This window comes from Tricharina praecox, assembly GCF_024521635.1.
Source record: "Tricharina praecox strain CBS 144465 chromosome Unknown BZA05scaffold_29, whole genome shotgun sequence".
Classification (NCBI taxonomy): Eukaryota; Fungi; Ascomycota; class Pezizomycetes; order Pezizales; family Pyronemataceae; genus Tricharina; species Tricharina praecox.
This window is the reverse complement of record NW_026250431.1, coordinates 227,250-248,583: the sequence shown is the minus strand read 5'-3', so window position 1 is coordinate 248,583 and position 21,334 is coordinate 227,250. Positions and strand designations below refer to the sequence as shown.

The window sequence follows — 21,334 nt, the reverse complement described above, 5'->3', positions numbered from 1 at the left end:
GAGTGATTTCCGACGTGACGCTGTCTTGGCGTGCATGCAGCTTTCAGCTAGGATTTGAGTTTTAAACATTTTTTGCCTTTTTGCAAGTTCGACGCAAAACCGAAGGTTAGCAGGTATTGTTACCAAAACCTCTCTCTCACAACCACAACTCCGCCACACACAAACCTCACGACTACGAAGCAACAAACATGTCGACTGCACCCCCGGGAAAATCAAAGCAGCCCTCCCGCAAGGGAAAAAAGGCCTGGCGCAAGAATGTTGACATCAGTGCGGTCGAGACGGGCCTCGAGCAGGTGCGCGAGGAGATTACTCAAGGGTATGTAGTATCCACTGCGATTCACCCCCACCACGACCCCGCCATGCTCCTGCCGGTAGTGTCAATGAAATGAAGCTGACACCGCTCGCACGCACTTACAGTGGAGTGATCAAGGAAAAGTCGGACGACCTTCTCTTCGCGATGGACTTTGGGGGGGACGATGCGATCGTGCGGCGCGAGGCGCGGACGTTGAAGCCACTCAAGAGCGACCAAATCCTTGCGGCGCGGTCGGCGATCCCGGCCGTGGACACGCGCAAGCGGATCGGTGCGGTCACCGACGGCGTGCTCGTCAAGAAGGCGAAGCGCAAGGACGGCGTGTCGTTTGCGCAGCTGCAGCGGCTGCGGCAGATCGCGTATGGAGGCGCGTCGCGCGCCGCCGGCCCAGAGCTCGTCGCTGAGAGGAAAGTCGTCCCGGACTATGATGCCTGGGGAACCGAGGCCGAAGAGAAGTTCAAGAAGAAGACCGAGATCGAGTTGGAGGGGCTCGACTTCGTCGAGAAGGTGCATAAGCCCAAGGCCCCTGCGACGCTGAAGCGGAAGCCGATTGCTCTTGCGGCGATTGGATCCGTGCCTGCGGTTAGGCTGCCAGAGGGCGGTGTCTCGTACAACCCCGACTTCGAGATGTGGGATAAGCTGCTGCGCGAGGAGGGAGAGAAGGAGGTGGAGCTGGAGAAGAAGCGGATTGCGGAGGAGGCCGAGGAGGCAAGAATGCAGGCGATAATCGATGCTCCGGATGTCGAGATGTTGAGCGACCCCGAGGGCTGGCAGGATTCCGACGAATCGGAGGACGAGGAAGAAGGTGGGAGCAAGGACAGCGCAGAGAGGAGGGAGGCGAAACGCAAGACGCAGTCGCAAAAGAATAAGGCCATCAAACAGAAGGAGCAGGAAAAGCAGCGCGCCGAGGCCAAGAAGGTGAAACAGCAGGAGCGAGAATTGTTGTTGGTCAAGAAGTATGCCCGGGAGATCAGGTACCAAGAGAAGCTCCGGATGGCGAAGGCCATCGCCAAGATGTCTGTGGACGACGACGAGAAGAACCCTAAGATCATGCGAAAGAAGAGACTCGGAAAGGCTCAGTACGATATTCCATCCTCACAACCTGTCTTGCTGGTTCACTGCTAATGTCTGCTTGTACAGTTTGCCCCGTGCTCCTCTGGAGGTGCAATTGCCTGATGAGCTGGCGGACTCTCTGCGAACCCTCAAACCTGAAGGTAACCTGCTGGGTGATCGATTCCGCAGTTTGAGGGAACGCGGCATAGTTGAGGGAAGGACACCCATAATCTATGCCAAGAAGGCGAAGAGATCATCGACCGAGAAGTGGAGTTACAAGGACTTCAAATAGTTGGGGTGGATTCGTTAATCACGTTGAGATTTGGGGCGTTGAAAAGCTGTGTATATTTTTTGATATGGAGCCGGGGCAATTCCTGGGATACTGGTTGACTGAGGTGCAAAACATGTTGCCCTTGCACCCGCAAGGGGGATACGGCACATAAAAAAAAGGCTCACGACCGGCGGTCGGAGACAGTGGGGTGGAAACGGACATGTAAAATACACAGCCATGATCTACTAGAGTCGAATGCTATGATGATTGAACAAAAGAAAAGCAAAAGACACCCTCTGCCTCATCTCCGGCCTTCTAAAACCACGTACGAGCATTCGTCCTGACTGGAAACGCACATCCACTAGGTAGATTATGAAGAAGTGCTTCCGAACTCGGAATAAACATCGGCGTGAAGTCCGATGAACGTTGCTTTGCTCCCAGTACTGGTGACTTCAAAGATAACAAAAGCTCTCTGCTATGTGTAGAGTATGCACCTACATACTAACTGTGCTGTGGCCCGTGGGAGTCGCGGTCTGTGGATGCTGCGCGGACAATGGACACACTGCATCGGCTACATGGCGATCGATGGCGATCATTGACGAAGCAATGTCTCAATATCTAGTCCCCACATGTTGGTCATACATATGTAGTGCGGGGAAGCTGTATATGACCTTCATAGGCGTTGGACAGTGCTATTGTGTTGACGAAGGAAACCACCTCGAGGGACAGCTCTCAATACGATAGCCAGGTTTCCTAAGAGATCAATCAGCTCCATCACACATTTTTTTCCAGTTTATAGGAAATAAACAGCCAGCCGAGTGATATATAACCGCGCAGAAAATCCCCGCGGCGTGGGTACCGGTACGTCCCAGTACCTTCCTTCCCCTCAGGGATAACCCCCATGATGAGAACTACCGTGCTAATGGCCGGGAAGGTACGAACGGCAATCGCCACCATAGGTTAAGGTTTCTACCTTGTAGCTGCCGAAGGATCTTCGGTAGACTCACGTGATAGCACTCGGCTGGCTATTTGCTTTCTTCCAAAGCCGCCCCTCTCCCCCCCCCCTCTTAACGTACATATTACCATAATCTAACTAGGTCACATGGAATCAGAGATTAAAAAGAAAGAAACAAAGTGGCAGAACCGAATTTCAGCGCTGGAAGTGGGGGCCGCCCGTTTCGGCCTCTCCGCGAAATAAAACCGATTAATTACCACATTACCGAGGGACCGCCTAGGTAGTCGAAAACGACACAACAGCTAAACAACAAAAACAGCATTTCAATATTCCCTCGTACAAACGTATGCTCCTAGGAGCCGTAGCAAGGCCCTGATATTGAGGCCCGAGGGCGAGCTCAGGTAGCGAGTTCTTCTCGCAGCGGCTCATCAAAGCACAACACACTGTGCAGATACGCCTTGTAGCGCTCCTACCGCGATGCACCCATCATCAGCCGATCCGCTGCCGCACACACAGTGCACACGGCGAGGGTATCTCAGGTATCTCAGGCAACTCACCCCTATCTTCACCTTCAACTCCGCCAGCGACTTCCTCGTTTCCGTCTGCACAGCGCGCAACTCCTTCTCCAACCAAGTGGAGTCGACGTTGAGGTTCAAGCTCGACGTCGCGACCAGCGCCTCAAGCTTCGCGTTCAGCTGGTGCACCTTTTGCCACGTCTCCTGCAGCACGTCGAGCGTGTCCACGTCCACGTCGCCCATCATCGCCGCTCGGTGCCAGGCCGGTGGCACGTCGAAACTATCGTGAACTACTGACGGTTCTGCCGCGGAATTGGGCCGGTCGTGTGAGGCGGCGGGTGTGGCTGCGGGTGTGGGTGTGGGGCCCGCGCGGAGTCGCTTCGTCGGCCGAGTGCTGGACATTGCTAGTCGGTATGTATGGGTGGGACGGCTGTGTGAATGAGGTAGGTTGGCCGCGGGTGCGGTTCGTCGGGTGGTAGTGGTTAGGTGGCTACGCGGGGCTGTAAGCAGTATCCGATTAACTAGAGTATCATTGGGCCCGTCAGCATTCATGTCCAAGCAGGGCCAGTTGTGGGCAGTCATAAACAACAGGAGAATAAGACCAGACAGACCTAGACCCTTCGTATTGGACTATGGTTCGAAAATGGAATGCAGATTACCGTGCGGAGGGAGCTGTGGGGATGTGGAGTGGTGAAGAAGGGAGGAGTAGAACAAACACCTGTTTCTCTGCGATTGAACAGTCACCGGTGGCTGGTTTCTTATGCTGTTGCTGCCTGGCTACCAACTATCACATGAGGTAATTGACCTCAAATCACCTCCTTGTCCATACGGTAGTCGAAAGGATTTAGTGGACTGTGTAGTGCGAGTGATATCGGTACCATTCACCAGGAGTCGACAAGCAGTGTACCTAGTCTCATCCTTACGTCCATGCTTCTTTCCTAAACACTAAAACACAGCCACCTCCGAGAGGTCGTCGAACCTTCATTTAAAGTTCTCTTGAATCTCTCGTAAGGTAGGGGGCTGTGTATCTTCCATATTGAGCCGTGTACTAAAGTCGTTAGCCTTATGTAGGCCTTGAATAGGCCTATGAAATAAAACAGTCCTCGTATAATCCAGCTATAAGCACGTTGAACTCGTAAGGCCCTCCGTGAGGACTATGTCAAAATAAGGCTGATGTTCTCATTTCCCTAAAATTCTCATAACTCCTACATAATGCCTATGCAGCGAAAACCACCATTGCATAAATCGGCCTTCTCATTTTATAAGCCCCATGGCTTTTTTCAGGCCTATATCGTCATTGTTGAAGTGCACAGCCCTGCCGTACAATAGTGACTGTGAAACTGGAAAGGTTTGTGAAGCATCATAGGAACATATCAGTTGAGACAGAAAATCCTTAGAGCCCCGCACGCTCGATTTCTTCAAACCATTATACAAGCCTTCGATGAGCTTTATTCAACCCCATGGGTTCTATCACTCTTATGAGTTAGTAGTGCATATGCGAAAATCAGCCTGCTTGACACCGGCGACGGCGGGTGAGAGGAGAGAGCGGAGATGGGAGGTTGGCCGTCTAGGTATTCTGTAGATGATGATGAGAGAGAGAGAGGGGCATCTCGGAAAACATCAAACCCGCCAGATAATGTCCTACAGAGTTTTCTGAGGACAGATATGGTGAAGCTTATTTTGAAGTTTAAAACCCCCAAGCCCACGGCACCTCCTCGCCAACAGCCCCCCCTCCTCTTTCTAACAGCTCCTACTCTCGCCACAACTCCTCCTCTCGCCACAACTCCTCCTCTCGCCGCAACTCCTTGTCCTCTCACAGACAACTCATTCTTCACTCCACCACAGCCGTAGAACCAACTTGAACGACGATGCTGACTAGCTATAGGACAATGGGATTCAAGGCGACACGATAGAGTCCACTGCGGCGAGGCCAGCATAGCATTTGCGGCGATGAGCAGTGGTACGGTGCTACTAACTTTTCACAGCGCAGCCAGGGCTATATCCGCGGTGGAGCCAGCAAGTTATCCATGACGAGGAGCAGTACGGGAACACAGTACTATGGTGAGCAGGAGATGGAATGGGAATGGTGGCGGGGGGACTGGGAAGCGGGGAAGAAGAGTAGTTTAGGTGTATAAGGTAAGAAACAAGTGATAATCATCTTGAAATGAAGAGCATCGATAAGTCATAAGCATTGCAAGAGATGAGGCTTGTCGCAGAAGAAGTCATTAGGGAATACTTATGAGCGTATAAGCCATACTAATCCTTATTTTTCAAGATTCCCTACAGAGCCCATATAGAACTCTTATGAACTTCCAAGGCGGGCGGGCCCGTAGTGGTTGTAGAAGGCTTACGAGCCGGGACTGATTTTCACTGCACTCAGGATTGAGGAAGCCATATTCAACAATCAGAGCTGGAATTTGAAAACCCTGACTAAGCCTTATTTTACGACAAGAGTTTTGGGGAAAAAATACTAATATTACTATTTTTTCCCCAAAACTCTAGTGCCAAAATCGCCCTCAGATGTGGCTGCCATAATGCTTTTAACTTTAGTACACGGCTCAATATGGTAGGTATTTGCCTCATCCCCCACCTAAGTACCAAGGCATTCTAGGTTACGTATGTAATCTAATTCAATCACTCCACACAGAAGCCGAACATGCTAAACTTGGTCGTTAGTTCTGCTGAGCAGATTAAGACAGCAAACGGGCAGGTTATTGCAAAGTAAACGTAGCTTGCGGCAATTATTGCCTAGACCACCAAGCCTTATATCAGTGAACCATGCATCATACATTCTCGTTCGCAACCACGAGTGATATCCGAAAGACCCGCGATAACAGCACTCGCTCGCACGCACGAGTGAGACTGTGTGTTCCCGCTCTCTGAGGAACACCAACTCGGTGAATCAAGCAGCGAGACGAAGACCAGTACTGGTGTTGGTGCAACACTTCCAAGCAGACAGGGGAATACCTGTTCAAGAACTGCACAAGTTGGCGAGCCTAATTATAACAGAGAGGGCTGTGGGAGAAGATCAGAAAGGAGGCCGGAAAGGACAAGAGGAAATGGAGTATGGCAAGCCTGTTGCAGATGAGCGCTACTCGGAAGCACTGCTAGAATACTTAAGGACGACGGATGGACGTGGCGAAGAAAATCCCAACGATAGCAGAGGAGGCCGAGGCGGGGAGCGACGCATCTAGAGCCGATCAGGAGTGCCCGGCAGGGTACTGTGTTTGTGGATTGTGCGGATGATGAGTGTAGTTGTGTTTTGTCTTGTAGGCCGCGGTGCAGGGGCTATGACGACGAGTTGAAGAGAAATCACCAGCGGCGATCATGGCTCACTTGGAGCGAATTTCCTACCTGGTGGAAGGTACCCGGAATAAAATGGTTGGCTGTTGGGGTTGGGGTTGGTAGCTGTGTTTTCCGCTTGCTTCGGAGTCGGGTTCATGAATTAGAAATCAAGGGAAATCACAAGCGGTGATCATAGCTCAATTGGAGTGAATTTCCGAAGTGGTGACCCTAGGGTACAAGGAATGCGGCAATCCGCATTTAAGTAAACGCAAGTCTGCATGTAAACTGGTTATTAGCACAAAGTGCGGCTCATTTGCACTGGCAAATCAGGCTTCTGCTGATAAACCGGCAATTTTTATTTGGGCGAAGCCGAGTCAATAGGCGGTTGGTAGTAATTGCGGCCAGCTCACGATGGTCAAATTGGGCGAAGTCGAGTCAATAGGCGGTTGGTAGTAATTGCGGCTAGCTCACGATGGCCAAATTGGGCTCTTATACTTAATATGGCTCTCAGTACTCAATGTGTCGATTGGGCAGAAGCCTGATTTGGTGTTGAGGCGTAAACTGGCGATTAGCAGTAAATGCAATGTCTCTCCACCACTCTCCTCGGGCATCCGTTGGTAAAAAGATACCTTACCGCTCATTAGGCTTCCGGCTCGAGCGACGAACAGGCGACCAAGGATAAATGGACCATTTTCTTCTTATTCGGCCGGCCCCACCATTGCCTCCCCGCCATGCCCACCAATGTTGATGTCCACTACTAACCACATTCGCTTCCTCCCGCCGACAGGTCCTCCATCACGACGTCATCCTCTCACCGGCACCCACGGCTACTCCGTCACTTCCTCCTCCATCGCTTCCTCCTCCATCGCTTCCTCCTCCATCACTTCCTCCTCCATCGCTTCCTCCTCCATCACTTCCTCCACCATCGCTTCCTCATCTCGCCACAGCTCTTCCTCTTCTCCTCTCCTCTTCTCATCTCGCCAATAGCTCTTCCTCTCCTCCTATCCTCTTCTCGTCTAGCCAACAGCTCCTCCATCACTTCTTCATCTCGCCACAGCTCTTCTTCTCCTCTTCTCCTCCTCCCATCTCGCTAACAGCTCCGCCATCTCTTCCTCATCTCGCCAACAGCTCCTTCTCCCGCTTCCTCCTTTCGTCGATAGCTCGTCCATCACCGTCGTTCACTATTTTTTACAGCAGGTACGCATCATGTTCCCATGCTATCTTACAGAGCTGCTTCATTGCGGATACCCTACTGTCATCGCCGCTAATGCACACTGTCCTCGCCCTCCTTCGCTGTCTAACAGCACCTGGCCGTCTTGTAGCCGGTACGTCTCCCTTCCTATCCTGTCCAACACTATCAGGCCTGTGTAGCCGCGGATGTCCCACTGTCATCGCCGGTACTGACAGACTGTGTATTCAGCACGCCGGTCAGTTGAATGTGTGCTAAGATGACGGGGTGGAAGCCGGCGAGCGGGGGAAAGCGGGGGGGAGTGGAGGAGAGGATATATGGGGCGAGCAGCAATAGCTAGAACCACAGCAATCTCAAACAGCAGTTCCCGCTCGTATAATCGTTTAGGCCAGCCATATGAGCTCCTAAAGGCCTAATATTCTCAGCGCCAGTTAATCAACTGTGCCCTATTATGGCCGGAGTAGAGCCCTATTGAAGCCGGAGTAGAGCCGGAATATGGCCGGAGTATGGCCGGAATGGCCGGAATATGGCCGGATTAGAGCCCTTTATGGCCGGATTAGAGCCGGTTGATAATCACCTTGTTTTGCCTATTTATCAACAGCCAATTTAGGGCGCGCTGATTCAGTGTAAATGCGAAAAGCCGCATGACCTGTACCCCAGGGTGAAGGTACCGGCGCCCGGTACTCAAGATCCACACCGTTACAAGGGTAGCAACCTTGGGGAGGACGCTCTTTTGCTGCGGTTCAAGTCCAGATTTTGACGTTTTCTTTTTGCTCGTCGCGCGTTGGTGGTTGGTTGGGTGGCAGAGTGATGGTTATGTTTGCGCGAGTTGCAAACCTCCTCACTCCATCTCACTCGTTGCTTACACGATGAACGTCATTGGTAAGCACATGGCGCATGACAGCGGCCAAAGTGGGCAGGAAAGGAGTGCGACGGTTCGCCATAGTCTAGATAGGCTGCATGCGAAATAAACTGAAGATCTCTCTCTCTCTCTCTATGGCGCAAAACATATCATTTGACCTCAACTGATGCTTGGCATATGGGGACCTAACAGATGGGTATCCTATGATGTCTTTGGTACAGTCTATACGTGCGTCGCAGGCGGCCCTTACGGTTACCAGTCCAGCAATAGTGAAGGCGAGAAGGAACTGCTGGGGATAATCCTGCTAAAATAACAACCACGAGAGACCGTCAGAAATGACGGCCGGGGTTGTACACGACCGGGCGCCAGGCGGAAGGACTACCTATTGACAAGCCTGCCACTCTATTGCTTAGTGGGCAGGGTATTCGCATTTTCCTGCTCACTTTACCTGCATTAGACAATACATCTTGTTTCGGCGGGTGCGAGTGATGATCATGTGATGCGTGCGATTCTGTCTAAGAATAGGTGCCCTGCAGCTCGAGACTCGAGTCTCGACAGCTCTCTTTTTAAGGCTGGAAAGTCCCAAAGCTTACAAGTGGCCAAGCCAAGCAAGCCTGTACAGAGCTAAATGGCTGGCACCTGCTTCGCACGTGACAAACAAACAACGACAAGTTCTCTACCATGAATTATACCGCCCCACATTCTCCCGTTGTCCTTATTTCTTCAGCTGTCCCTTTGACTTCGCTCCTTCGCCCGCCGGACCGGCTTGTCCCATCGATCCTTCCGTGATATTCGCACCACTTCCTCTCGGCTCAACCATACGATCATCGTTCATACTCCTCATCCCTATTGCAATCATCAGCTCCATATCCGGTCAAGTGAATAGTTACACCCCGCTCTCATGGCTCACTCACTCTTGTCGACGTCAGTGTTCTACATAGACCAGACCGGTAGGCCGACCGGACTAGTCGGGATATAACCCAACCCGACCAGACCTGATTTTTTTCTAGTCGGGATATATCGCGACCGACCAGACCAGAGTTTTTTTTAGACGGGATATATCCCGACCGACCAGACCATACCCAAATTTGGTCGGGACTGGCCTATGTAGAACACTGGTCGACGTGCATATCCCCAACATCGTCGTCTTCCAACAATGCATCCAGGATCCTATTGCCCTCCTCAATCATACGCAATCCAAAGGAAGACTGGAAAATGTAGCAGCTACCCCAGCCATCCTTCACCATTTTGTTACGAGTATTAGGCATGGCAACGATAGCGATGTTCGAATTCATATCCCCACTCCTGTCATCTTCCATCAATTCGTTCATACTCCTCATCTCTATTGCAATCATCCAGTTGCATATCCGGTCAAGTGAACAATTGCACCCCGTCCCCATGGCTCACTCACTCTTGTCTTCGTGCATATCCCCACTGCTGTCGTCTTCCATCATTGCATCCAGGATCCTATTGCCCTCCTCAATATCCGAGGGCGTCATACGCAATCCATAGGAAGCCTGGAAAATGAGGCGGCTACCCCAGCAGTCCTTCACCATTTTGGATCGACTAATAGACATAGAGGCGATAGGTAATGATTTTCGAATTCTTATCCCCGCTGTTAGAATCCAAAACAAGTGGCGATCACCTTCTGGAATAAAAACGTACCTCTGTTGATGTTGTAATGAGTTCCTTTCGTCTTGTTGCACTGCGGGTAACCATTTGTGTGTGTATGTTCGATCGAATAGTCTTTGACTCTTACTACCTCGTGAGCTGGTGGGGGGAGGGGGGGGGGGGGGGGGGGGGGGGGGGGGGGCGCCCACCCTTATGTACTGTTGGCTACACTCACTAAAGTTTGCTGCAACCAATTTCGGACCTGTGCTGCGCTGCTTGTTTACACTGGCTTCCTCTGTCGTCGGGGTGTAAACAAACCGCACTCGGCTCGTTTCTCTCGTTCCACCGCGCCCGGCTTGCAACGATCCGGCGTATCAGAGAACGTCGAGAGTGATCGAGCACGCAACAAACCTCGAGCAGCAGCGGTGATCGCAGCGCAGGGGGTAAGGCCGTCGCCATCGGCGAAGTTCCGTCCCTACATACGATGTCCACAGCAGCCACTCCGCTCCACTCCAAGACAGCTGGTCTTGCCAGGTCAGTACAAAGTCCCGCTCCTCCATCAGTGGGTCCCACTCAAAGTCCGACAAAGTCCCACTCAGACCCGGTAGGGTCCCGCTCCTTGGATCATTGGTCTCACTCAGGTATGGCCACGTCCCGCCCGCTGCGGTCGTTGAACGTTGGATTGCTTCTGTTGTCGCTGTTTCTGTTCTTCCTGACACCTGGAGGCTGTTCGTCGTTCGGTCTCTTACATACATATCAGACACTCATCTTGTACATCACCATGACATCACCATCATAGACCTCTTTTCCAAATTCCATTGATCACGGTTCTGCCTCTCACCCGTTTTTGGGTCTCTCACTGTCGACCCTCGGCGGCATACCCATTATTTTCAGCAGCCACCATAGCCCATCCCGACACCTCCGAAGTCGTCTGGTACCTATTCCCTGCACCTGAACGCTATGATATATACTGCACATCCCGCCATATATATATTACTGTGCGCGTTCAACGTAGGTTTTTTGTGTGCCGTTTCTGTTGATTGAGGCGGATGGAATCTGGTCAGGTGATACTCTCGAAACCGAGGATTGGCGTCAGTTAGGCGGTCCCTGCTGTAGCTACTAGCGCCGGCTTTCATGCTATGGTGCCTATGTATTTTCATCTTCGTGCTGTAAAGAGCCTCGAGCTAATCGGTTCAGTCGGTGCGATCGATAATTGTCGTACCATTTGCTGTTGTGCAGCTCCCTTGCCACATCACAATCCACCGCTTCATGTCTTAGCACTCGTGATCGGGTGTGATGAGCTTGTTGGAATGTGATGAATAAGTATTGTATTGAGAGATTCTAAAAGCCTCGAGGGAAGACAGAAAAGAGGGGTGATAGGCGGTCAGTACTTCCCCCGTCATGACCGTGTAAGTGACTAAGCAACGAAACATTCATTGATGTCGGTAGAGAAGATTATTGTAGGCCGAACCGCGATGTCGAGAGTCGAGACACATGCCTATCTCTGCCGGATGAACCAATCACACTCCAGCCTGCGAAACCCAAATCGCAGCTGTTTTTGTCAATGTATGACACAGTCCAATCGGAAAAACATCGAGCGCTAAGGGCAAGAGTCAGGACTGACGATGTCGAATTTCGAAAACTGCTGCTGGTGGCCGTGGTTCAGGTGGGTCGATTCCTTCACCAGCCAACGCACTGTGGAGCATCCTACCGCCAGATGGACAGTAGCCGCTGTAATATTAGTGTGCCATCGTCGTCTATGTCATTTGGTAGTTCCGGAAGGCGTTCAACCACATCGATTGTCACGTTACTCGTGATGTACCAGCCGACGGGCGTGGTGAGAGTGAATCAAGCCTACGCAAACGACGCTCAACTACCAAGTGCCATTGACGTTCAGAACTCGGTGAGGCTCTGCTGCTCTCATAAAACCGTCGACGATAACCATCCTTCCTTCTTTCCCACTCCATACCTCCTGCTTCTATCACCATCCAGATAGCAACAATCCCCTGAACTTCTTTCTTCCTCCACAGCAACCCTTTTTTCCCACAACTTTCACCATGAGAATCAGTTGCTATTACGCACTGATCGGAGTTGCGCACTTGGCAACAGACGAGAATATCCTGGCAGCCATCGAGCTGGCCATGGACGAGGTAAGGAACGGTGCGATGAGATTCAAGGATGTAAGTTCCCGCAATTCATTGATGATATCCATCACGACGAACACCGAGACTGACAGGTATAAATAGCTCCGCAGGGCCTTGCACGTGTTGACGGACGAGCGGCGTCGGGATGCCCACGACGAACGGCACGCTCACGGATGTAAGTTTCTTTCCCCTGCTCGGTTCATACATTCCTCGCTCACTGTGGCGACAGGCACACTGTGCGGATATGAGCCTACCGATTCGGAGATCAGGAAGTACCTCGGGCCTCCCGCCGTCGCGCCCCGAGCATCGTGGGCCCAACTGTCGTGCGAGTCCCCGCTCGACGGCCGATGCTCCTCCGCACCCAGCCTCTCCGAGCAGCCCGTAGACCTCATCCTGCCGGTTGACGTCTACGAGTCGTGCCCGCTTCGTTCTCTGCTTGCCGGGCGAAAGAGGAAAGCTGGCACCTTTCCTCTGCCGCTCGAGCAAGCAGTAGATATGAGGCGGTACGCGGCGGTACGCGGCGGCGAAGAGGTTGGTGATTCTGGCGGAGGGCGGAACCACGATAGATGCGATCTGCGGACGCATGGGGTGGACTGTCAGCACGTGATGGGATGGGGCCGGGCCTCGGGCTGAGTCAGGTGCAGAGGTGAGTGATCCTCCTGATATTCTATGCCCACAGGTTACGTGGTGAGGTTTTTTACCCAAGGGTTTTCCTCTAAAAAAACATCGTCTTCCTGGCCACTGTGCGAGGGGACGAGGTTTTCTGCTTTGTTCAGGCTGCGCTGATGTTTTGCTGCTCTGTAACTTCAAACCCAGCTTTTGAAGTTTACTTTTTGCTTGTGGGGCGTTGGTGATTATATACATACATCTTACTTCTTGTCGTCTATTATAGGCTCTGCGCATAGTCACAGAGTATAGCCTATCCCTTGATAATATCTAGATTGTAGACGTCTACCCCTTCAGATGCTATGGCCGTGCTCCTGCGCCTCTCTTCTCTGCCTAGCTTCACATCAGATGTCCCCTATCAGCTTGCAGCACACTGGTCTCATCGGTACCGCCGTGTGGCGCGGTGGCAGCCATTGTTGTAATGACGAAGGCAATCAAACGAACGAAATGTGAATGATGAGAAAGATGATGTATTCGCTAGCTACTGACGGAGACTATATACTCTGCTAGCGCGATACAGCTATCCGTGTGCAACACGAGCGACAGGCTGTGCCTGCGAGCGAGTGAGAGCAGATGCAACGGTCAAAGTGACAGCTCAGGTACTCCGTGGTACCCAAAGGGTGAGAGCCATCGTCGAGCGGCATTGCCTTGGGGGAACTTAAGAAATATCCCTCCGATGTCAAGCACATTTACGATGTCGAGCACGTTTACATCGCGAACTTTAATCTTTCTGTGGCGAACGATGGCGCAGACGACTCGACGTCGTAATACAGTCACGGTTCTGCAGGATCTGACACAACTTAGAGCTTGAGCTTATCATTTGCAAATTGCAATAGGTAAGGCGACGGCAGCGGAATCGAACCTTAACCGGCCACATGCAACGCCACCGTCGTGAAGGATAATCAGTGGGCGTATTTTCACCAGGAGGCCAGGACCTCACGTCTTGCCATGATCTATGACGATTCGTACAGTGGCCTGCGGAGTCCGGACGTGTTTCGCATCGCGATGACCATTCGCGTTTCTGCGTAGTAGCGTTGGGTTCGCGGTATAGATGGCAGAGGACCGCCTCGTGGATCTAGATATCCGCTGCTCAGTGCCCATTAAGATTCCCATATGCTTATAATCAGTGAATCTCGTAATCAGTGAATCTCGTACGGGCGGATCGTATTTTTAGGTTTTCCGAGGATGATCATCCGTAGACTCTATTTGGACTGCAACAGTGTCAAAAAGCTTGTTCGTGCCTGTGTCGTAACGTAAGTTTCAGTGGAGAGCGGTGGTATAATACACTAAATCCTACGCGGGATCTGGAAGATCCTATAGGTAGCTTGAGCGTATCGTTTGGAAGACGTAAGGCGAAAAAAGGAGACATCGATCGAACCAAGCCAACTGTGCGTTTCTAACCAGCAGCTCAAGTCTTGAAATTCTCCCAAATAATTCTTCCAATAGCGAAAGAACTTTGCTTGCATCGCCAGAATGATTCGCATTTCTAGTTAGTACCGTTGGGGTTCGCAGTATAGTTGGCGCAAAGCGGCTTCATGGATCGTGATTCGTGACATCTGCTGCCCATTAAAATTTCCATAGAGTTACGTCCTGGCGTATCTTATTTTTAGACTTTCCGGCGATAATCATTCGTAGACTCTATGTAGACTTCAACAGTGTCAAGAAAGATCTATTTAGACTTCAACGGTGCCAAACAGCCTGTTGGTATCTGTCCCGTAACTTGATTAGGACCGTAATCCGGGGGCACGAATGGATTATTTAAAAACCTTTTGCCGGATGATGAGTTTAAATAGAGTCTATGTAGACTCCATTGGGACCTCAACAGTGTCAAAAAGCTTGTTCGTACCTGTGCCGTAACATAATTATGACCGTAATACGGGGGCACGAATGGATCGTATAAAAACCCGGCCTTTTCCCCCGCTCTTCTCAGTTCCCCATTCCGACCGCATCTATCACCCACCTCACTCATCTTTTCCTCCCCAAACTGCTGACTTCAGACATCCCACGCTCACAAGGATGGACCCACAGAACTTGCATATGTCGGAGGGAACGCTCGCCGACATCGAGGCGCTCCGCCTACAGCTGACTAACGACCCGGCCATGCTGCTTAACAGTATCGAACGCCTTCCTAGGCTTGTATTTCGCTATATTCTTGTGTTGGAGAAGCGAGGTACGTGTTGTAGCCTTCCCAGTGGTTCTATTACGTCGAGCCCTTCGCTGACAGCAGGATACTAGTCAATGCGAGGAACGAAAGCGAACGGGAGTTCATCGACTACGTCTACGGTAACTGAAGCAGGCGATCACCGACATTCCCAAGGCCCGCGGTATGTGGCATAACCCACCTACTAGCCCCGGCTTCCCTCCAGAGATGCTGCTAATCACGTTCCCGAGGTCGACAGAAACCGGCGAGAATTTGTTGGACGTCTTCATCCATTACCTCTTGATTGTGCATTTTACGAACCGTATGTGCAACCTCTGTCTAACGCTTGTGGTCTTCATGTTTCTCCAGTGCTGACTACTATCCAGTGGTCTTGAGCTTGTTCGAAGACAGGATAAAGAAGCACGGTTCTGTGACGCGGTTCACGGATGACGGAGTGAGTTACGAGGCGGTGGAGTAGAGAACGGATGGATCATGTACCTATGCTGGAAGATTGGTTATTTATAAGTGGTTATGTACTTGAAGAATGTTACTGTATTAATCTCACTCTTTCTCTCCCGTTTTCTCCCGTTTTCTCTTGGTGGGCGCTGTGTTCTGGTCAGGGGCGACCTACTGTATGTTGCAAAGCCAGTGATGGGAGGGTATCCGAAATAAGATGGTTGGCTGTTGGGGTTGGGGTTGATAGCTGTATTTTTCGCTTGCTTCAGAGTTGGGTTCATGATTTAGATATCAAGGGAAAACACAAGCGGTGATCATGGCTCAATTGGAGTGAATTTCCCAAGTGGTGAGGGTACCGGCGCCCGGTACTCAAGGTCCGCACCGTTACAAGGGTAGCAACCTTGGGGAGGACGCTCTTTTGCTGCGGTTCAAACCCAGCTTTTGACGTTTTCTTTTTGCTCGTCGCGCGTTGGTGGTTGGGGGGCAGGCGTTGGTGGTTGGGGGGCAGAGTGATGGCTACATGATCGCACGTGAGTCAAACCACGAAATCTCAAACCACGAAATCTCAAACACGGGAAATATGGGACACCAGAGGAACTGGCCGACACGTATGTCATGATAAAACTTACCAATACCTCATGGTAGAAACAATTGCGGGGTTTTTAGAGGAGCGAGAATGTCCAATTTGCTCGTGGAAGAACTTTGCAGACTTCTTCACCCCATCTCACTCGCTGTTTACATGATCGACGTCTTTTACCATTATTCGCGGGCCCGCGGTGCAGCCCAAAAATCCTCCGCAACATCGAAGTGTACGGACAGACTGGTTCTGCCAGCGGAAGATACAAAAAAGCTATCTGAAGCGCGGGACAATACGTACATCCCCATAATCTCCACTGGTTCAATGTCAGTCTGACAAGGCTGGAGAAACAAACAACAAACGCACAAAGCTACACACCTGCGTATTTCGTAGTGAAGGAACATAACTTGAACACATCCATTCCGCTTGGCTGCCCCCGTGGCCTTCATCTTCACTCTTGCTGACGGCTTTAGGCTGCCGAGACTCGGCATGACTGCTTCCACGAGCGGTAGATTTCAGCGGATTTGCTGGCGCTTGAAAGGGATTCGGTCCTTCGTGTGGGGCCGCCACTCAATAATCCTTTCATAACTGCATCACGGAAGAGATTGAACAGGCACACGAGACGTCTATCGAGGTGTCAGAATATCGAATTTCCGGAGATGACGAGGTTCGCGCGGGGTATATATCCGAGCGCGGGAGACCTACATACCTTCTGAGACGATCAATATTCGGATACTCTGGTTCATGAAGCTTGTATATAGAGAGAGCTTGCTGCTCACCATATTGTTGCTATATCGAATTGATTACCTTCTTCTATCTACCTCATTATTGAACACGAGGAAATCCAGGAATTCGATACTCGGCCCGGTCACTCGTTCGTCCGGCGCGCAAAGGTCCGAAAGGGGACATCGGCGAGGATGGGGAGGCACACTGCCAGGCTCCACCTGAGTAGAGTATATGGGCTGTTGCACGGCGAGCGACCACTATCACCACCACCACCACCCACATCCTCTCCACCGCTCTCCAGTGTCCACGCAACGGGTATCCAATCCACCACATTCCGCCGCATGCCGAATCCTCCGACCTCAAAGCGACTATAAGCGTGCGATAGCACCGCCCTTTCCCCGCAGGCCATGATCCGTCGGCACCGGCGAGCCATCGCCACACCCCTAGCTCTCCAAATCTCGATCCCGAATCGACCAGGTATACGATCCTCTACGATCCATCTCCGCGGACTGGAGCGGACGGACGGGAGGCCAGCGAGCGAGCGGCCCCAATAGTGCTCGCGTCTGCGCAGATGTCGGGACGTTTGCTGGTATGTAGCCATCAAATGGGCGTCGGTACCAACTGCACCGGTGGCAGGTGCCGGGTGGCGGGTGGCGAGCGCCGAGCGGTGAGCGAGCCGCTACCAACAGCATCGCTGTCGAGGGTGACGTCGGGACCGAGGATGGCCCCGATCGTTTTTAGGCCGGCGCGCTAGGCCTGCGGTGACTCCGTGAGTGAGAATCACATCGGCAACCACTTCACGACCGGCAATCACCTCACAGCAGCTGCTTGACTCACTCACCTCACAGCAGCTGCTTGACTCACTCACCGTTCGGAGAATCGGAGATGTCAAAGACCAACACGAAGGTGCAGTTTTGCACATGCAAGCTGTACGGAGCCTGGACGGTCAAGGAGTCGAGCACTTTGTGCTTTGCTTTCGGGTTCATGCTTGGTTTCGTGTTCTCGACGTCCCCGCTGCAACGGGGTAACCGTTTGTTCCAATCATACTGACTCTTCGTACAGTAACCTAACACCACTCGGGAAGGGGGCTTGTGGAGGGTATGCTCGGAGAGTCGAGCGAGGTCGGCGAGCTGGTGGCATAGGCATCAAGGAGTAGCCTGCCGGATGGAAGCTGAGATTGAGGATAAAGTGGTGCGAAGATCTCGATTCGCGGCACAGACTGGAATCCTGGCTGCAAACTTGATACACGAGTGATTGTGCATGACGATTCCGATTTCGACAACCCCAATTGACATTCCTGGCAAGATCCGTGGTGTCTTTTCTCCAAACACCAAGAGACATCAGGTTTCTAGACTGGTCGCTCGGAGAGAGTGAATTCTGGGTTTGGTAACCTTCTGGTCTAAATATGGGATGGAAGTCGAATAGAGATTCTAGGATGATTCGGAGAATTGAGATGCAGCACATACGGTACATTCCGGGAGGGAAATAATCCACGACAAAGGGTTACATATGCGCGATAATACCTGTCACATCGGAACGGAAGGGCCGGTTCTAAAAGCCGCGGAGACTCCACCATCGGTTGGACACGCATCCAGGCCGACGTGCGGGGGAAATCGGTATGGTGGTTGGGCTAAACATCGAGATTCGCACTGATGGTCTTAGGCACTCGCGCTAACGCTACGGTTCCGAAGCGCAGCAGACTCGTGTGGGTGTGCGTGGGGGATAACGTGTGGTGTCGAGTATCAGATGGGTGGAATACAGTACATACCGGTGTCTAGGCAGTTTGCCCGTGGCATGGTGGCCCGTGTGATGGAGGCCAAAGGGAGCGACATGGAGTTGCACACGGTGTGTGAAGGCATAGGTATCATACGCATGCCGCAGTGATTCACGGCGATAACTGCACATGCGCGATACAAGACGCACTGTGTGGACCTACTATTCCAGGACACTGAACGACTGAGGGGACGCAATCTGGTGTTAAAGCTAGAGATGCCATTCGGAACCGGCCTGAGTGTACATCCAAAACAAGCTGGATGGAGCTTCTTTTCTCTTCTTTTGATGGGTTGTTGGGTTGTTGATGATGGTAATGGTAGTTGTGGTGCAAATGGTAGTGTTTCACTGGTGGAGATCCTGCCGATAATTTAAGGCACTCGCCTTACGGACCCAGGAGCGCGGAGCTGGGAGGGTGGGGTCACTGGGGTGTGGGGATTCCGCATACTGTTGACACACCGGGATGGAAGAACGACACGAGGCAAAGTCTAAAGGCCGGCATTCCGCAGTGTTTCACGGCCGATTTTGCCCGTACAACGTCTTGGTCGGATGGAAACGATGGATGAACGAAGAGGATAGAGCGCCGCCGTACGCAACCGCGCTGCGGACAAAGGAAGTGAGTATTTCACTTAACCGCGAAGCGATCCGCGCCGCGCCGGCCTGCTAAGTTACTCTAATTATGCTTAGGCTCGCTCTTGACACCACTCGCCTAACGTACCCGTCGGGCCGATGATGATGGTTTTGGTGATGCGCCTCAAAGTCGCAGAGTCAAGTCAACATCTTTGATCTGGCTTCACAGTTCAACCCAGGGGATACCGCGCTGCACTCTTCGGATAACGGATGGCGACTCCAGCGACGGGTGGAGAGGACAAAGCTTGACTCTGAGACTTTCAGTCTCCCGTCCTGCTGGCAACCACCAGTAACTAATCAGTTACACTGGACTCCGGTGCTACTCCGCTGTCCACTTCACACCACTCCGGGGGCATGTGTTCTCAGCTAAGGATCCGATCCTTCACGTGGGTCGATCCCACCATTCCCGAGCGGCTCTCACTTTTGCAGCCATCTCTTGACCGTTCCTTCCCCTTTCCCCGTAAACCTGTGCGCCTCCCACAGATCACCAGATCCACAGTTCCACGGCCCTCAGTATGACGGCTTCCTCCACTACGCCTACGGGCGATATTTCCCTCCCCGCGGACATGTCCCGCTTGAAGGGCAAAAACATCCTCATCACCGGCGGCGCGAGCGGCCTAGGATTAGCGATGTTCCGCGAGTTCGCCAGACATGGGTATCTCTTCTCCGTCCCCCGTTCCCACGCGGTGTCCCGGCTAAATTTGTTTACGCGTCGTGACAGCGCCAACGTCGTGATTGCGGATTTGAATGCTGAGAAGGGGAATAAACTTGTCGAGGGGGTGCGGAAAGACAGCAATAATTTGCAGTAACTGACATCCCCCACCCCTAGCGCGGTATGGGCGAGCACTGACCGGAACACCTATTCAGTCACTACTTTGTCCTTTGCGACGTGACCTCGTATGAAGCCCAGCGGCAACTCTTCCGCAGTGCTATCGAGCTCCTCCCCGGCGGCATCCTCAACACCGTTGTCGCCAACGCCGGCGTCAGCGAGACCTTCGACGTGACGAAGCCACACACTCCCGTCGACGACGACCCTCCGGAGCCGGACCTCACCACGATCGACGTCAACCTCAAGGGCGTAATCTTCACCAGCCGACTAGCGCTGCACCATCTTCAGCGGAGCCCCACCGGGTCCGATCGCCACCTCCTCCTGGTGGGATCCATGGCGTCGTTCGTGGACACGTGCGGCGTCGTCGCCATGTATGCGGCGAGCAAGCACGCGGTCCTCGGCTGGTTCAGGTCTTTGAGGCTGTTCCCCGGCGTGCACAACAAAGGTGTCCGCATCAACCTGGTGTGTCCGTATTTTGTCGCGACGCCCATCATCCCGATCATGGGACGGGTAATGCTGGCCGGGATGGATCTGGCCACGGAGGAGGACGTGGTGGAGGCGACTGGCCGCCTCGTATCGGACCCGGGTGTGCGCGGGCGGGTGCTCGCGGTGATGCCGCACAGCGCTGGCGGCATCATGGAGATGGATGTCGCCGAGATGAAGCTCGTGGAGCAGTTCTCGAGGCGCGTCATCAGTGCCCTCGAGGTCGAGGACAAGGTGAAGAGCTGGGTTAGGTTTGCGTGGGGCATGATGCACCTCCTGGGTGTCTCGAGGCTTCTGGGAGTGCTCGGTCTGGTGGTCGCCGTTTGCTGGTTGAGGGATTCGGCCGCATAGTATACGGCCTGCCAGCAGAGGAGGATATAGATCATAGTTATCATAATATGTAGCCGCCACTTACTTACAGGCGACAAAGTAATTGGGCGATGAAGAGCGATATAATACCCCATGTCTCTCTCCTTGTTCGGTCTCCAGGATTGGTGGTGGGTCAACGTATGCCCAAGGGCTTTCGTTGGTATCGGGTATCAAAGCTCGTCGATATCCCGTCGATACCCTCTGCCCCATGAGTACCCACACACTGGGCTGTGCATATTTAGCGACCCAATTCTCGGTATGCGTGGTTTATTTTCTGTCCCACAAGTGGCCCATGAGCTTCTATCAACCCATTCCCACGGACTTTTCCGTCCCACATCCCACCAGGCACCTTTGACCTTGGTGCAATATGGCCACCGGGACGGGCCAACTCGTATGGACCGATTCCTCTCTACCCGAGTACATGGCTCTCCCTCTGTCCGCCGCCAAGGATCCACAAAGGTCGACACTACGCCCATGCCTCTCCCTCTTCCCC

The 21,334-nt window shown here is 52.5% G+C and overlaps 5 protein-coding genes across 5 annotated transcripts; 4 read left to right on the top strand and 1 right to left on the bottom strand.

Moving 5' to 3' along the window:
* The first annotated feature begins 99 nt into the window (after positions 1-99).
* Positions 100-1,912, top strand: BZA05DRAFT_438804 (ribosome biogenesis protein Nop53/GLTSCR2). Its single transcript, XM_051486513.1, has 3 exons — positions 100-316; positions 418-1,389; positions 1,451-1,912. The coding sequence occupies exons 1-3, from the start codon at positions 189-191 to the stop codon at positions 1,653-1,655; spliced, it is 1,305 nt and encodes a 434-aa protein (XP_051336061.1). The 5' UTR covers positions 100-188; the 3' UTR covers positions 1,656-1,912.
* A 7,931-nt stretch (positions 1,913-9,843) lies between these two features.
* On the bottom strand, positions 9,844-10,017 carry BZA05DRAFT_342795 (uncharacterized protein; the record flags this gene model as incomplete). Its single annotated transcript, XM_051481052.1, has 1 exon — positions 9,844-10,017. One exon carries the CDS (start codon positions 10,015-10,017, stop codon positions 9,844-9,846), a length of 174 nt encoding a protein of 57 aa, XP_051336060.1.
* A 2,091-nt stretch (positions 10,018-12,108) lies between these two features.
* On the top strand, positions 12,109-12,828 carry BZA05DRAFT_421665 (uncharacterized protein; the record flags this gene model as incomplete). The annotated part of the gene is made up of 3 exons (XM_051485744.1): positions 12,109-12,231; positions 12,298-12,370; positions 12,425-12,828. 3 exons carry the CDS (start codon positions 12,109-12,111, stop codon positions 12,826-12,828), a joined length of 600 nt encoding a protein of 199 aa, XP_051336059.1.
* A 2,049-nt stretch (positions 12,829-14,877) lies between these two features.
* Positions 14,878-16,200, top strand: BZA05DRAFT_421664 (uncharacterized protein; the record flags this gene model as incomplete). The annotated part of the gene is made up of 5 exons (XM_051485743.1): positions 14,878-15,031; positions 15,261-15,323; positions 15,388-15,455; positions 15,966-15,987; positions 16,103-16,200. The coding sequence occupies 5 exons, from the start codon at positions 14,878-14,880 to the stop codon at positions 16,198-16,200; spliced, it is 405 nt and encodes a 134-aa protein (XP_051336058.1).
* Positions 16,201-18,993: 2,793 nt separating this feature from the next.
* On the top strand, positions 18,994-21,088 carry BZA05DRAFT_459671 (uncharacterized protein; the record flags this gene model as incomplete). The annotated part of the gene is made up of 3 exons (XM_051487642.1): positions 18,994-19,146; positions 19,652-19,965; positions 20,028-21,088. 3 exons carry the CDS (start codon positions 18,994-18,996, stop codon positions 20,821-20,823), a joined length of 1,263 nt encoding a protein of 420 aa, XP_051336057.1. The 3' UTR covers positions 20,824-21,088.
* Positions 21,089-21,334: the final 246 nt, after the last annotated feature.